Source organism: Festucalex cinctus, chromosome 9, assembly GCF_051991245.1.
Source record: "Festucalex cinctus isolate MCC-2025b chromosome 9, RoL_Fcin_1.0, whole genome shotgun sequence".
NCBI classification, from domain to species: domain Eukaryota; kingdom Metazoa; phylum Chordata; class Actinopteri; order Syngnathiformes; family Syngnathidae; genus Festucalex; species Festucalex cinctus.
This window is the reverse complement of record NC_135419.1, coordinates 17,734,391-17,747,834: the sequence shown is the minus strand read 5'-3', so window position 1 is coordinate 17,747,834 and position 13,444 is coordinate 17,734,391. Positions and strand designations below refer to the sequence as shown.

General features: G+C 39.5%; 1 protein-coding gene across 2 annotated transcripts in view; it reads right to left on the bottom strand.

Moving 5' to 3' along the window:
• Positions 1-13,444, bottom strand: part of slit3 (slit homolog 3 (Drosophila)) — a 275,614-nt gene that overhangs the window by 69,523 nt on the left and 192,647 nt on the right. For both annotated transcript variants that reach the window (XM_077532803.1, XM_077532804.1), the window contains 6 exons: positions 12,374-12,445; positions 11,723-11,866; positions 11,043-11,206; positions 8,314-8,464; positions 4,352-4,426; positions 764-907 (listed from right to left, as the gene is read on the bottom strand). In XM_077532803.1, coding sequence (XP_077388929.1) covers positions 764-907; positions 4,352-4,426; positions 8,314-8,464; positions 11,043-11,206; positions 11,723-11,866; positions 12,374-12,445 — 750 coding nt within the window. The remainder of the gene's footprint in view (positions 1-763; positions 908-4,351; positions 4,427-8,313; positions 8,465-11,042; positions 11,207-11,722; positions 11,867-12,373; positions 12,446-13,444) is intronic.

Here is a 13,444-nt window from a genome sequence, read left to right as displayed (position 1 = left end):
AGTTAACTAATGTGTTCCGTTATTGATTCCAAATCCAAAAATGTTCGCTGTTCTTGTGGGATACAGACAGCGGCTTGCCACAAATGGCTCAAATCTGTGAGTAATTAGCATGCTCTAATGAACCTATAACTGTACATCCTGTAGATGTCACAAGATGGTGGCAAAGCACTACTAGTGTCTAAATAAAGCTCCTCAACTCACTCCCAAAACAGTTCCTTTGCACCAAAACATGACCAGATGGTGGCAAAGCACTACTTTCGTCTAAATAAAGCTCCTCAATTCACTTCAACATAGTTTCTCAGAACCAAAATGCCACCAAAGTATTTATTGCTTTGGCCTAAGCACAAAAACAGTGAATAGGCACAGATGATTTTGTATTTTTGTTTTAAATATAGTGTTCCCTCGTTTTCCGCTGGGGTTAGGTTCCAAAAAATACTCTCAATAAATGAAATCCGCGAAGTGGCTAGCTTTATGTTTTACATTTATTATAAATGTTTTAAAGATCTAAAACCCCTCACCACACAGTTTATTACACTTTTCTCATCGATGAATTTACGTTTTCTCACATTTCTTTCTTGTTTAAATATTCTCAATGTTCAAACCTTCCTAAATTTTATAAAATAGGTACATTACTGTAAAAAAGTACAGGCAAACTGCACTAAAAAGTCTGCGATACAGCGAGACCGTGAAAAATGAAGCGCGCTATAGCGAGGAAACACTGTAAAAAATCCAAATGTGTGACTATGCAAGGGAAGACACTTACAGCGTTTTCAAGCCGGTGAGGCCTCGGAACATTCGCCCCTGAAGTCCTGTGAGTTTGTTACCGGTCAGAAGAAGCTCCAGAACCGCCGACGCTCCGTCGAAAGCTCCCTCGCGGATGTCCCGCAGCTTGTTGTTGCTCAGGTTGCTGCGACAAACAAGTCACCATGAACAAGTTAGTCCTAAAAAAATGACATTTCAGTGACCAAAACTGAGTCCATGTAAGCAAACCCCTGTAATTACTGTAGAAGCATGACTGTATTTTCACTCATGGGGGCAGCACTTCATCACCAAGATGCCAAATTCCACTTGTCACTGAGTCAATTCTTATTACACCTCCTGCATTGCACCTCATTAGCTTGTGCAGGCGCACCTCCTGTTGCGTCTCGACAACCTGAGGATTCCCTGTTGCGTCCTCACTATCATCTGACAAGTGACGACCATCTATCTGCTGGCAAAAAAAAAATTAAAAAAGAAAAGCCGCAGAGACAATAAGTCGAGATGATGCCTATCACGGCCCCTGCGGCTCCTCGGGGGAAGCCGCATGCACATGCCGCCTCTTATCGGCGCCGTGGGAGAGGAAGAGGATGAGAGGATGAAGAACAGACGGAAGGAATTGAGAGCAGCAAAATGGAAATGAGAGCGCGGACAATCTATATCGGCGGTGACACTGCGAGATGGTTAGCAATTTCCTCTCCAATAAATCAACTGTTGGGTCTTTTTTTTTTTTCTCAACACAACCTGCCTCCATCACACTGCACGCACACACGAGAGCAGGTTGTAGATAAAGCAGAGTTGTAAATCCAAATCCAAGGCCAATCCGCTATTTCCGCTTAATATTGGCCTCCCTCTTCTTCCGTCTCGTCCATTTCCTCTTCCTTAACTTATTTGTTTCCATCTTTTCCGTCTCAATTTCCCTCCCCGTGCACCCATTTGTTGTTCAAATATTGCTAAAAGCCGGCGGATAGATTTGCTAGCTGGTCGATGGTGTTTTCCATTTTGTGTTCGCATTAAGCTAACGCTTCCACTTTATTCACTGTAGCTCAGGGGTGTCAAACTCATGTTAGCTCAGGGGCCGCATGGAGGAAAATATATTATCAAGTGGGCCGCATCGGGAAAATAACGGTATATAACTTAAAAACAATTGCCGTCATTTATACACAGATTTTCGTGGACCAGAGTATTGTGATGCAAATGTATCATTCATTTTGAACACAAATTATTTTTAGAAGAAAAACGCTTTATTTCTGACACCAGCCAGCTTGCTGGACTATTTTCCTCTCGTCCAACCACCGGACCAGAACTCGTGTCACAGAATGCTGTCAGGGGTAAGTCAGTGCTGATCGGTGAGGATGAAATAGAGATTGATGTAAAAAAAAGCCGAACTATCCCTTTAATCCTTGTCATATCAATTTGTGTTACCAGTAATTGTGAATTTGTGTGTGTTTATGTCGGTATATGATTACAAAAAAAATAAAATAATTAAACAAACCATAGTTTAACTTGTGTGTAAAATATTGACATCCAGGATGACGATTCCCCGTACAAGTTGCATTGCTCATCTGAGGGCTGCTTGTGAAATTATAAATTTATATGTTTTGGTTGTAGCCGGCTGATTAATTGGTCCGACATTACAATTTTTAATTTTTTTTTACTTTACAAAATCATCTCGCGGGCCGGATTATACCCTTTTGCGGGCCTGATCCGACCCACAGGCCATATATTCATATGTTTGACACCCCTGCTGTAGCTGCTATCGTGAATAAAGTGGAAAAGTACGTCGTGGCTTTGAATGCGCGATATGTAATTCAGCTTGAAGTCTGTTCATTCGCTGTTATGTTGAGTTCACTGGCATCACAAAGCTCAATTATTTCTCTCAGCTCGGCTCTCGAAAAACTCCTAAAAATGGGTCACTTGTATCACACGGCACACCACTGTATTGTCATTAAATGAAGAGATCTCTGAGAGCGTCAATCAAAACTTAAACATTAGAACTTTAGCAAAGGCATACATTTTGATCAGGCAGCCCTTAATCTCACATCCGATGCCAATAATGTTTTATTCATGCTCCATTTTTTGTCGTACAGATTCCTCGCAAATGCTTGTAAGAACACCGAATGAGATCAGCGTATGCCAGCTCGGTATAGGAGAACACGGGCGGAACAAATGTTGAAACGGTCGACAGGGAACAGCCAAGCTAATTTGCATAATAATGAGCCGTCCCCTGAACGAGACAGATAACGTTGCTCCGTGCCGTGCGTGTGCAGCTGCCTTAACAAACATATATAGAGCAAGTTGCGGGGACCTCCAGAATGATCACGCTGCTGCCATTGCACGCATCAAGGCGTCAACGGAGCAGAAAAGGAAAATAGTCGCGTCTTTTGCCCAATAGGTAAAGACATCCTCGACTGTCAGATAAAACTTGAAATGCACGCTTGTTGACAGCCACAATATATCATCCGGTGTCATCCAGCAGTTAAGGAAATAATTATCTGATCCCCTCTACACTTTCTACAGTTGCTTACTCACAAAAAAATGAACAGCGACACATTTTTACGGTTGTTCATTAATTAAGATAGTAGACAGAATATCAGTCAAAATGCACAAAAATACACAATATAAAATAGTATTTGACCTGTTATAGGAATACCGGTACATTTTTGACCATCCGATCTCACGGATGGAATCTCATTTTTACTTTAACTTTGCTTTCTGAACATATTCAGGCAAAAAAAAAAAAAAGGTTGTTTGGATTTGAGTAAAAATGCTTAGGAAAGGTGCTTCAATGTAAACTTTAACCCACCTTTCGCATAAAATACTCCTGGCCATTAGGAACCGCAAGGTGATATTTGTTACCCGTAATCCTTTACGGCAGCAATGGTTTCAATTTAATTTTATTAAAAAATAATAATTTGCCAGTTGTCTGCTAACCCACCTATGGCATAAAATAATCCTTTATGGCAGCAATGGTTTTAATTTAATAATTTAAAAAAATCTAAATTAAATATTATTTATATTAAATTATTATTCAATTAAATTACATTATTATTAAATTTAATTGTGTTATAATTAATTAATTAATTAATTAATTAATTAATTAATTAATTTGTTTGTTTGTTTTAATTTAACAACTTTGCCAGTTGTCTGCTAGCCCACCTATCGCATAAAATACTATAATACTTTAAGGAAGCAATGGTTGTAATTTAATTGTAATTTTGTAAAATTATTTATTTATAATTAATGTAATTTAATTTCATTAATGTTTATTATTTACATTTATTTTAATAAATTAAAAAAATAAAATTGAACAATTTTGCCAGTTGTCTGCTGTATGTCTGCAGAGGCTGGAACTTAGGAGAACTAGCTAGCAGCAGGAGCTAGTAGCAAGTTTATGGAGTGAGGGTGATCATGAGCAGCCGAAGGAATTTGAATGTCATCAGGACCTCAGACACTAAAAAGAAAAAAGTTTTTATCTTTCAGAATCTCCTGGCCAAGAAGGCCCATGTACTGGCCTGCGTTAAGCTTACCAGTGTACATCTGAAAGACTCTTTAGATAGCAAGAAAGTGCTGCGTCACAATGACCCATACGTACATTTTCCTCAAGTTTGTCAGCTTCTTGAACATCCCCGTCGCCTCCAGTGCGGCAATCTCATTGTCGTTCAGCCGCCTGCGCAGCAAAAAGACACATTTTAGCTGGTAGGACGATCAATTCTGTCACAATTTCCATCTTTCAAAGTCAACGCACACAAACACAGTCTTAAAAAAAAAACAGACTGCGAGAAGGTTACAAGGCCTTTAGTGACTCTTCAAATGTTAACAAGGCAAGAGAAGCGAGGTTGCTAATTTAGAGTACAGGGTGAAAAAAGACGACAATCAATCACTTCTATGGGGTCATCAATACCCACAATGCCCAAAGCCCTGGCAAAAAGCAGACATCTGCTTTATTGAGGCTATTTTTACTTTGCTAGTTTAACACAATTGGGGTTATAATTTGCTGCATATAGGCATGAAAGACAACTTAATCACACTATAAAGTATGTGATCTCAGAGAGTGTATTTAAATATGAAAATATTCTCACCAATAAATTCTGTAACATCATAGCAGGTGGGAAGAGGAATCCACAATAATGTTTTAATGAGGCAAGGTTATAAAGGCCATTGTTTTTTTCTGGTTGTGTGTTTTTAAGCGTGAGATGTGTGTAAAATTTCAAAGATGAATAGTTTCATATTTTGTTATATGGACATTATCATTCCAGTAATGTAAGTATCATTTTATTATGATACATAAAACAGTTGTAAATCTTTAATACTGGTGAAAATTCAACAATTTCAGGTCAAATACTAAGACAGGAGCGGTAAAGCGGCTTCAGACAATTGCAACTTTATCCTATTTTCAGGTTGGTGTCTTGGAAAATTGCTGAACACAGAAGCAGACAACATATAATAATGATGTTTTTTTTTTGTTGTTTTTTTTAATTAATGATTTCCATAGTTAAATTGGAAATTTTGGCTCTCAAAACATGTATAGAAACTAGACAAAGTGCAAGTTCTGGAGAAATTGCGTGGGAATGCTGAAAGCTGAATGCTAATAGCTGAATGCTAAGCTTGATTGATTGATTGATTGATTGATTGATTGATTGATTGATTGATTGAACATATAAACATACAAACAAAAGTTAAAAAGAAAAGAAGAAAGAAAAGAAAAAACCAAAAACAAACTTATGAATGCTTATGGAGGAAATTGAAAGATAAATTATGTGAAAATTACAAAATTTTAATTGAAGTTCAAAGATAAATGAATGAGAAGAAAACTTGAACTGCAATCTGTCTAAGGTGGGATTCAATCATTTCAGAGAAATTATAATCCATTTCCTGAAACAATAGCCAGTTGGTATGAAACCATCGAATGTACGCGAATGTGGTCCAAGCGAGGTTTGAACCCAGGTTCTCCATGGTGAAGAAATTGCTGAGCTAACAAGTGAGCTAACTTGCCTTGTTCAAATTCATGGCTTATGGCATATTTATTTTAAAAATAGCCATCTGATGAAGACCAACTTGCATTTAATGATTTCAGTGAAATTGTAATGCATTTCCTGATACCAGTTGTTATAGTTATATCACTAAGCATAATTGCCATGGATATATTTTCAATGTACGGTCAGAGGTGGGATTCAAACCCGGGACCTACTGATTACTGGACAATGCACTTAACCAAGTGTTCCACTCAGTAGTATCAGAGAGCTGGTAAAGATGATCAGTTGTATGTATGAAAGTGGGCATGGAAAAAAGGACTTAGAAAAGTTCAATGTCAGTACCATTGAAAAAGAATGGGGAAAAGTTGATATTTTAACGCTAAATTGTGCGAGTACTGTAAGTAATGTGGAATCAGATGATAGATACCCCGGAAGGCGTGAATTTTTGAAGCAAGTTGAAAGTTAAACGGTGTAAATCGGAAGTATTATGTGGGAGTTTTTTCTCGGCAATTAAGTGAGGAGAATAAAAATTCGAATAACATATGTGGAATGCTTTCAGCATTCCCACAATAAATGAGTTTGATTATGAAAAAACACTCAAAATATTAAAACAGAGAGTGAGAAATATACAGAGCACAGAAATAAATGGATTTATAGTTGATACAATTCATGAATGTTGATTTGACTGGATTTTGGCCTGTTTAACTGTCTCTTCCCCTCTCTCTTCACCCCTCTCTCTCCATCCTCCAACATTGAGCAAGCATTCCTTTTATTTCATCTTCCGTTTATGTAGATTTTTCTTTTATTCATGTGAGTATGCCTTTTACATTGTGTCTTGCATTTGGCAAATTCCGCTTTTCAAATGTATGAAAGAAAATTTCCTCCGCTTGTATTATTATTCATCATTCACAATATTTGTGCGGAGGTCCTCGCGTCTGAATGATCGACACAGTCGTCAATGTCGTCGAGGTTCTTTGTATTCCGCATTCATTTGTATTCTTGGACCAGCAGGGGGGTTGTACTCCAAACTTTTTTTGCTTTTGTCTGATATCCTGCATCTTTTTTTTTTTTTATGAATATTTGAGTTTCTCGGAATCACTGTGCTTTGCGGCAGGCAACCAGTGTTTCCCTTTATGCGCACCTCTAAGGAGTCGACTTCATCTCATATTGCGTCGCCGCCGTCCTTACATTTCATGTCATTCTTTATGTTGAACGGCCCCGCTGAATACTGAGCAGGTCGCCGCGCCGTCTTGGGCTCTTTCTTATTATAATAATCCCCTATCAGGCTCCAGTAGAAGCTGAACACAGAGCCCCACAATACTTTAAGCCTGCTCACAATGTAATCAGGATATCCCTGTTGCATATTGCGCTCGATGCGCTGGCCCATTTATCACCGCTAAAAAAAGGATATAAGGGACTGTGTTCGGTATGCTAGTGTGAGAGATGCCGGATATCATGATGGCTCCTTTGGGGTCTCGGAGGGAGATGGAACACATCAATGAGAAGCTTGTTTTTTTTTTCTTTTATAACATGGAAGCCAAAAAAAAAAATGAAAGGAGAAGATAGCGACTAACATGGCAAGATTGGGAATGTTTCGAGTTGACGTATTCCTACAGGAGATGTGAGGGGCGCTTTTGTCAAGGTGTGCTGGAGATATTAAATACCTTCGAAAGTGAATTCTAAGATTTGTTACTAAATGCAGTGGAACCTCGGTCGAAAATAGTGTCAAAACTTTTTTTTGCAGTCTGTTCGTTCCAGAATTGGTTGCAATTCGCCAAAGTGCCAGTAAACGGCGCTGTGGTGCCATCAACGGACATGTTGGTCACATGATTGCGACTTGCATTCATCATTGATAAACGTACTTACAGTAGACTAGAGCAGACTAAAACGTGTGACAAGGTGGCGGCCATGTTGGCTGGGGCATCAATCCCATCAAAAGCAATGCATGCGCATACATGGTAGAATTTTAATTAGTTATTTTTGTTTAGATTTTTAAATTCTTTTTTTAGTTTGTTAATGTTTATTTATTCGTTGTAGTTTAGTTTTTGTTTGTTTTAGTATTAGTTTTAGTTTTTTTTCCAAACATATTGAATATTTAGTATTTGTGGAGTGCAAAAAAAAAAAGTCAGTTACTATTGTGAATACCCAAATACATGTTCAACCTTTCTTCTGTATAGCAATTAAGTTATACTGAAATAAATACATGGAAAATAAAACCAGAAAATTCATGTATGAAATTAATAAAAAATGAAAACATATTTTTGCTATTATACTTAGTTTTATAAACATAAAATAAAGTTTGAAAACATTTTATATAGTTAATGTTTTTTTTCCAATTTAATTTGTTACTTCATTAGTTTTAGTGAACTATAGTAAAACATACATCGAAATGAAGTATAGGGCATTTAAAACATGGTTTGTGATATTTCCTGAAAATACGCACACGTGCGGTAGTACTTGTTCCTGACATCGCCATCTATAGGCCAGGCATGCGTATTTCCACATTTTCAATTCTTTTGACATTGTTTGTACGCAACACAAATATATTTTGCAAGGTTAATCATATTGTTGCATGACTTACAGGTCGGTTGTGTGTTCCGGGATGTGTGAGGGAACGCGGGTCAGTTTCAGATTTGAGCAGTCCACCATAGTGCCCTCGCAACGGCATTTCTCGGGACAAACCAAGTCCTGGAAACACTCACCGCTCAGACGGCTGCGATAGTCCTCTTGACCTGTCCACAAGGGAGTGACAAAAAAGTGACTAAGGCAAGAAAAAAAAACAGACTAATTTGCATGGTATGAGCCAGCTTTATCGTCCTTTATTCATTTCTTTCTGTGGAATTTCTACTTTCATATGGAATTCCTGCATCGTAATTAAAAACCTGCACACTTTAATATTACTGTTTCTCTCATGAGCGGAATAATTTCTTTTTAATAAAGTCTCTGGGCTGCCACAACCACCGGTTGTTATAAGGGTGAAAAAAGTAAGGAAAACAGTTGAAGAGATATACTTTCTTTAAGAATGCAGAAAGCTCATTAGTTGTTACTTTAGTGGCAACAGAAGAGGGTTTTTAAAAGCGGCGCTGGGATGAGCCATGCTAGCCACTGAAGCGCTGCCGTACAACCATTTTGCAGCTGGGAGCAGGTGTGTGACCGATCTCAAATCTCAGCGGACATGTCGTGCAATAATTAAAGTGGCGATTAGCGATACCATCGCTACTAGCTACCTGTTTATTTCCTTGTTGCGAGCGTTACAGTCTCAGGTCACTTCCAATTTAGTTTGTCATTACTTCATTCAACAATACACAGTGCAGTCATTCAAAGATAGAGGGGAACGTATTATTATTAAATCACTTCAAATTCTTCGCTTAACAGGCTTGAAATAGAAAAAGATGAGTATGCCACCCAATAATCCATGGCAATGCGACCTCTGAGCTATGTAATGTTAGGTGTGGAGTCCCACAGGGGTCTTTACTCGGCCCTTTCTTGTTTAATATTTATATGCTTCCTCTTGGTGATATTATACGTAAATATAACAAAATTTATACAATTATATTTGCCTTTAGAATAACAATCTGCACAACTGCTGTAATCTCTACTCTATATAAATAAACTTGACTAAGACATAGTTAGCGGGCTAGCTAGCTGCGCATCACAACTGCTGATGCGAATGAAGAATGCTTGACGAAATTATTTTTCCCTGGTCTGAGATATTTAATCTTGGTTAGATTTTATTTTTTAGCAACATAGCATCTTGGTTTTGCTCAGTAGACCTGTGTATGAAGCTGAGTGGGTACCATGCAGTGGAATAGGGGTGTTCATGTCACAGTCTTTCATATATGACATGTTTGCTTGCAACACTGCTCTTCAAGTTAAAGGCTTCGAGTCACGTGATTGGCCGGGTAGACGCAGGCGAGCGTGTGCTGGGCGGTCCCTGGCGCTTGACGGAACCATGTGATGCCACAGCAGGCGGGGCCACATGGTTAGATCAAGCACAAGAGACAGCTGCACGAGCCAATCAGAGCGCAGGTCCACACAGGAGGCAGGGCATGGGAGGCAAGAGGGGCGAGGGGAGCAAACAGAGCGGGAAGAGAAGGATGGTGGTGAAGGTCCAGAAACGTCCAGGGAGCAAGAGGAGATGCAAGGAGAGGGCAGCCAGAACCAGTTGGAGGTGTCATTATAGGCGCCAACGTCATCAATGGTTTTCAATTTTTCATTGTACCACCTTACTTTTATTGGGCTAACCACCATCATGACAAAAATGCAGTCGTGTAGTAAAAACACAGAGGTTTTAGTCATAAACGTAAGCCACTGTAACATTATACACAGTTTGAAAATGAACACTTTTTGCTAGAAAAAGACTAGAAGAATCGGGATTGAGGCGGACTCTGTCGGCAGAGGTGGCACCAGTACTGACATGCTATACTTAGGTTAAAAAAAAAATACATATTTCGCTAAATACCCATTTTTATAGTGTAGCATGAAGAAAAATATGTTTCTCTCTTTTATCAACTTATTGCTCATATTGAGAAGAAAATGATCACATAATATGTCGCATGTTGTTTGTGAGCTAGCTAGCTTTGAAGCTAGCAAAACAACCCCCCATAGTTTTACTAACGTGGCAAACTAAAAAATACTACATTAGCTAAAAGTAACAACTACAAAGGTAGATCTTTCTTATGTGTGTGTGTGTGTATTAGAGAAATTTGGTTTTAAGGTGGAGAGGCGAGACTGTTTTTGCACATGAGCTTTGATTCCGGTTTGCGACGCGTGGGCTGTGTCCCAATACTTGTGCTTCCGACTTTGTGCCCCTCGGTTGCGCGTTCCCATCGACGAGGGCGAGTGTGTAGTGTGCCTGTCAGTTGTCCGAAGCGCGTCAGAGAGCTGAAACGCCCTGCGCACTCCTGCAAAATCGACACGAGCGCACGGCGCACACGGCGCAGGGGTGGGAATGTGAGTTTTGGAACGCGGCACACACGTCGCAACCCGGAACCGGAATCAAAGCTCATGTGCAAAATCACGGAAGTCGGAAGTCCTGCCTCTTCCGTCACATATACCCCATTTAAGACCTAAACCGCATTTACCTTTACCCATCACTATTTACATCTTATGTCATGTCATTGATCACGACATATTTGAACTAAATAGTAGAAAGTAGTTACGTTTTCAAATGTAGTACAAAGTAATCAGAAAAATAAAAAAAGCACTAACACCTTGACATTGACTGAAAAGTCTATCCCAAAGTATGTACTTTGTTGCTTGCCCCTACTGTCTATCTGTCATGCTCTTGATGTTATTGTATTCCCTTACCTGTGCAACGAAACTTCTTGCCTTTGACTTGACTGATGCGCTTGTTGGCCAGCCTTCTGGGGTGGCTGCAACGCGCCCCGCTGGTCTCGATGGGGTTGTCGAACAGAAAGTCGGCCAGCCACTTCAGGTGACAGTCACACATAAAGGGATTTTGGGCCAGATGACTGTGGGGGAGAAAATGCATTTGTCACTATGTGCTTTCGTATACTGCTGCCTGGTGACTCTGCTTCAGCCAACCGCCAGGACTATTACAGTCGTCAGTGACAATTTGTGAGCAACTGCTAAATGTTGCAATCGTTTCATTTACCTCATTATTTGACAGTTCTTCATCTGATATGTTGTACAATAGCTCGTTAGGCTACATGTGTATACTGTATTGAATTGTCGGTCCCGGTTTTGCTTGATCTCTGCATTCTTTTGAGCTTTTTATACAAGACTAGGGACTGGGTAGGCATCTCAGAGAATCCTATTCATCAAATAATTTTATTTTTCTGCGGCTTTTGTTGGCTCCCATGAGTTAGAATCTATCAGCCTTTTCTGCGGTGTTCCTCAAGGGTCAATCTTAGGGCCTCATCCTTTTTACGCTCCACATGCTTCCGATCAAAGATGTCATCAGAACATTTAAATAGCTTTTTGTTTGTTTGATTTTTTATTAAAACAAGAGTGTGTAAAGTACTCACAGAGTTTTGATGGAGCGCAGTGGTGTGAAAAGTCCCTTGCTGATGGTTTGTAGCTTGTTGTCATACAGTGACAGTAGGTTGAGATTGTGCAAGTCCTGGAAGGTGTTGACACGGAGACAGTTGATCTTGTTGGCGTTCAGGAGGCTGAAAAAAAATGAGCGAGGATTTCACAACGTTCACATTTAGCTGCATGCTTGGTGAGAATTGTCCCTTCTTTAAGGGCAGAAATGCAGAGATGGGGATAACGGAGGATATAACCTTTGTCTCTACCCCGATGATCACACCCAAATGTGCAGAAAAAATTACCGGCTGGATTCGCTCATCCTCATTGTCTTTGCTTGACTTCACTTTACGAGGGAAAAGTCCCAGAACATTAGCAGTTTCCGCCGGTGGACTGCAGCGTTTGCAAGGACCATATGTCACACTTACATTCAATTCTTTATTTATTTTGGCCACATCCTGCAACACTGCCGCAGTTTTCAATGTCACCTCCACAACAATTCATGAGTAGCACACCTAGTGTTATTATATTATTACTGTCCAATGTTTGACACACACAATGGAGGACAGATGTTAAGAAATTTTTGTCTTTCTGATTTATAATCTTTGTATTCACTACGGTGATGCCATGATGCAGATTGGACTACTTACAGTAGCTGCAGGGACACCAGGCCGTCAAACAATCCTTTTGGCAGCTCAGTGATCTTGTTGCCGTAGAGCACCCTGCATGAGACGGTCAACAATGTCATTATTTAGGCAATGATGTGCTCTGACATGTATGGTGTCTGTGTGTGGTTAGTGTAACAGTACAGTACAAGCACAATCTTCAACATTTTGTTGAATTACAAATAACTGTAATTCATATAGGGCGGCAGGGTGGGTGAGTGGTTAGCACGTCTGCCTCCCAGTACTGAGGATGCAAGATGGAGTCCAGGCTCCGACCTTCCTGGGTGGAGTTTGCATGTTCTCCCTGTGCCTGCATGGGTCTTCTCCGGGTACTCCGGTCGCCTCCCACATTCCAAAGACATGGATGGCAGGTTAATTGGGTGCTCCGAATTGTTTGTGTGTGTTTGTGAGTGTGGAGGGGTGTTCGTCTCTGTGTGCCCTGCGATTGGCTTGCAACCAGTTCAGGGTGTACCCCGCCTGCTGCTAGAAGCCAGCTGGGATAGGCTCCAGCACCCCGGTGACCTTTGTGAGGAGCAAGCGGTTAAGAAAATGGATGGATTGATGTAATTCATATATAGTAAAAAAAAAATGCAAAAAATACAGTAATATATAAGATTTTTGTCGTATTATATAAAGTAAAAAAAAATGCAAAAAATTACAGTAATATGTAAGAATTTTACAATTAACAGATTTTACAATAATAGCTGCCAACTTTTTTTTTTTTTACCAGTTATTTATTTATTATTTAATTTACATCTGAAAAAGTTTAATGGAAAATTAATAGCTCTTTATAGTTTTCTACAGTAATAAAAAACAAAAACAAAACTGAAATCTTAAACTTTCACATTTCTCTGTATTAATGTCGAATAAAAACTAAAGGTTCAGAAGGTTCCCAGGGTAAGCAGCATCTCGTAAAGTTAATTGAAAATTTAAATACCGTAATTTCCGGACTATAAGCCGCAACTTTTTTCACTTGCGTTCAACCCTGCGGCTTATACAATGATGCGGCTAATTTATGCATTTTTTTTTTTTTCTAACGGTCGCCAGGGGCGCTCG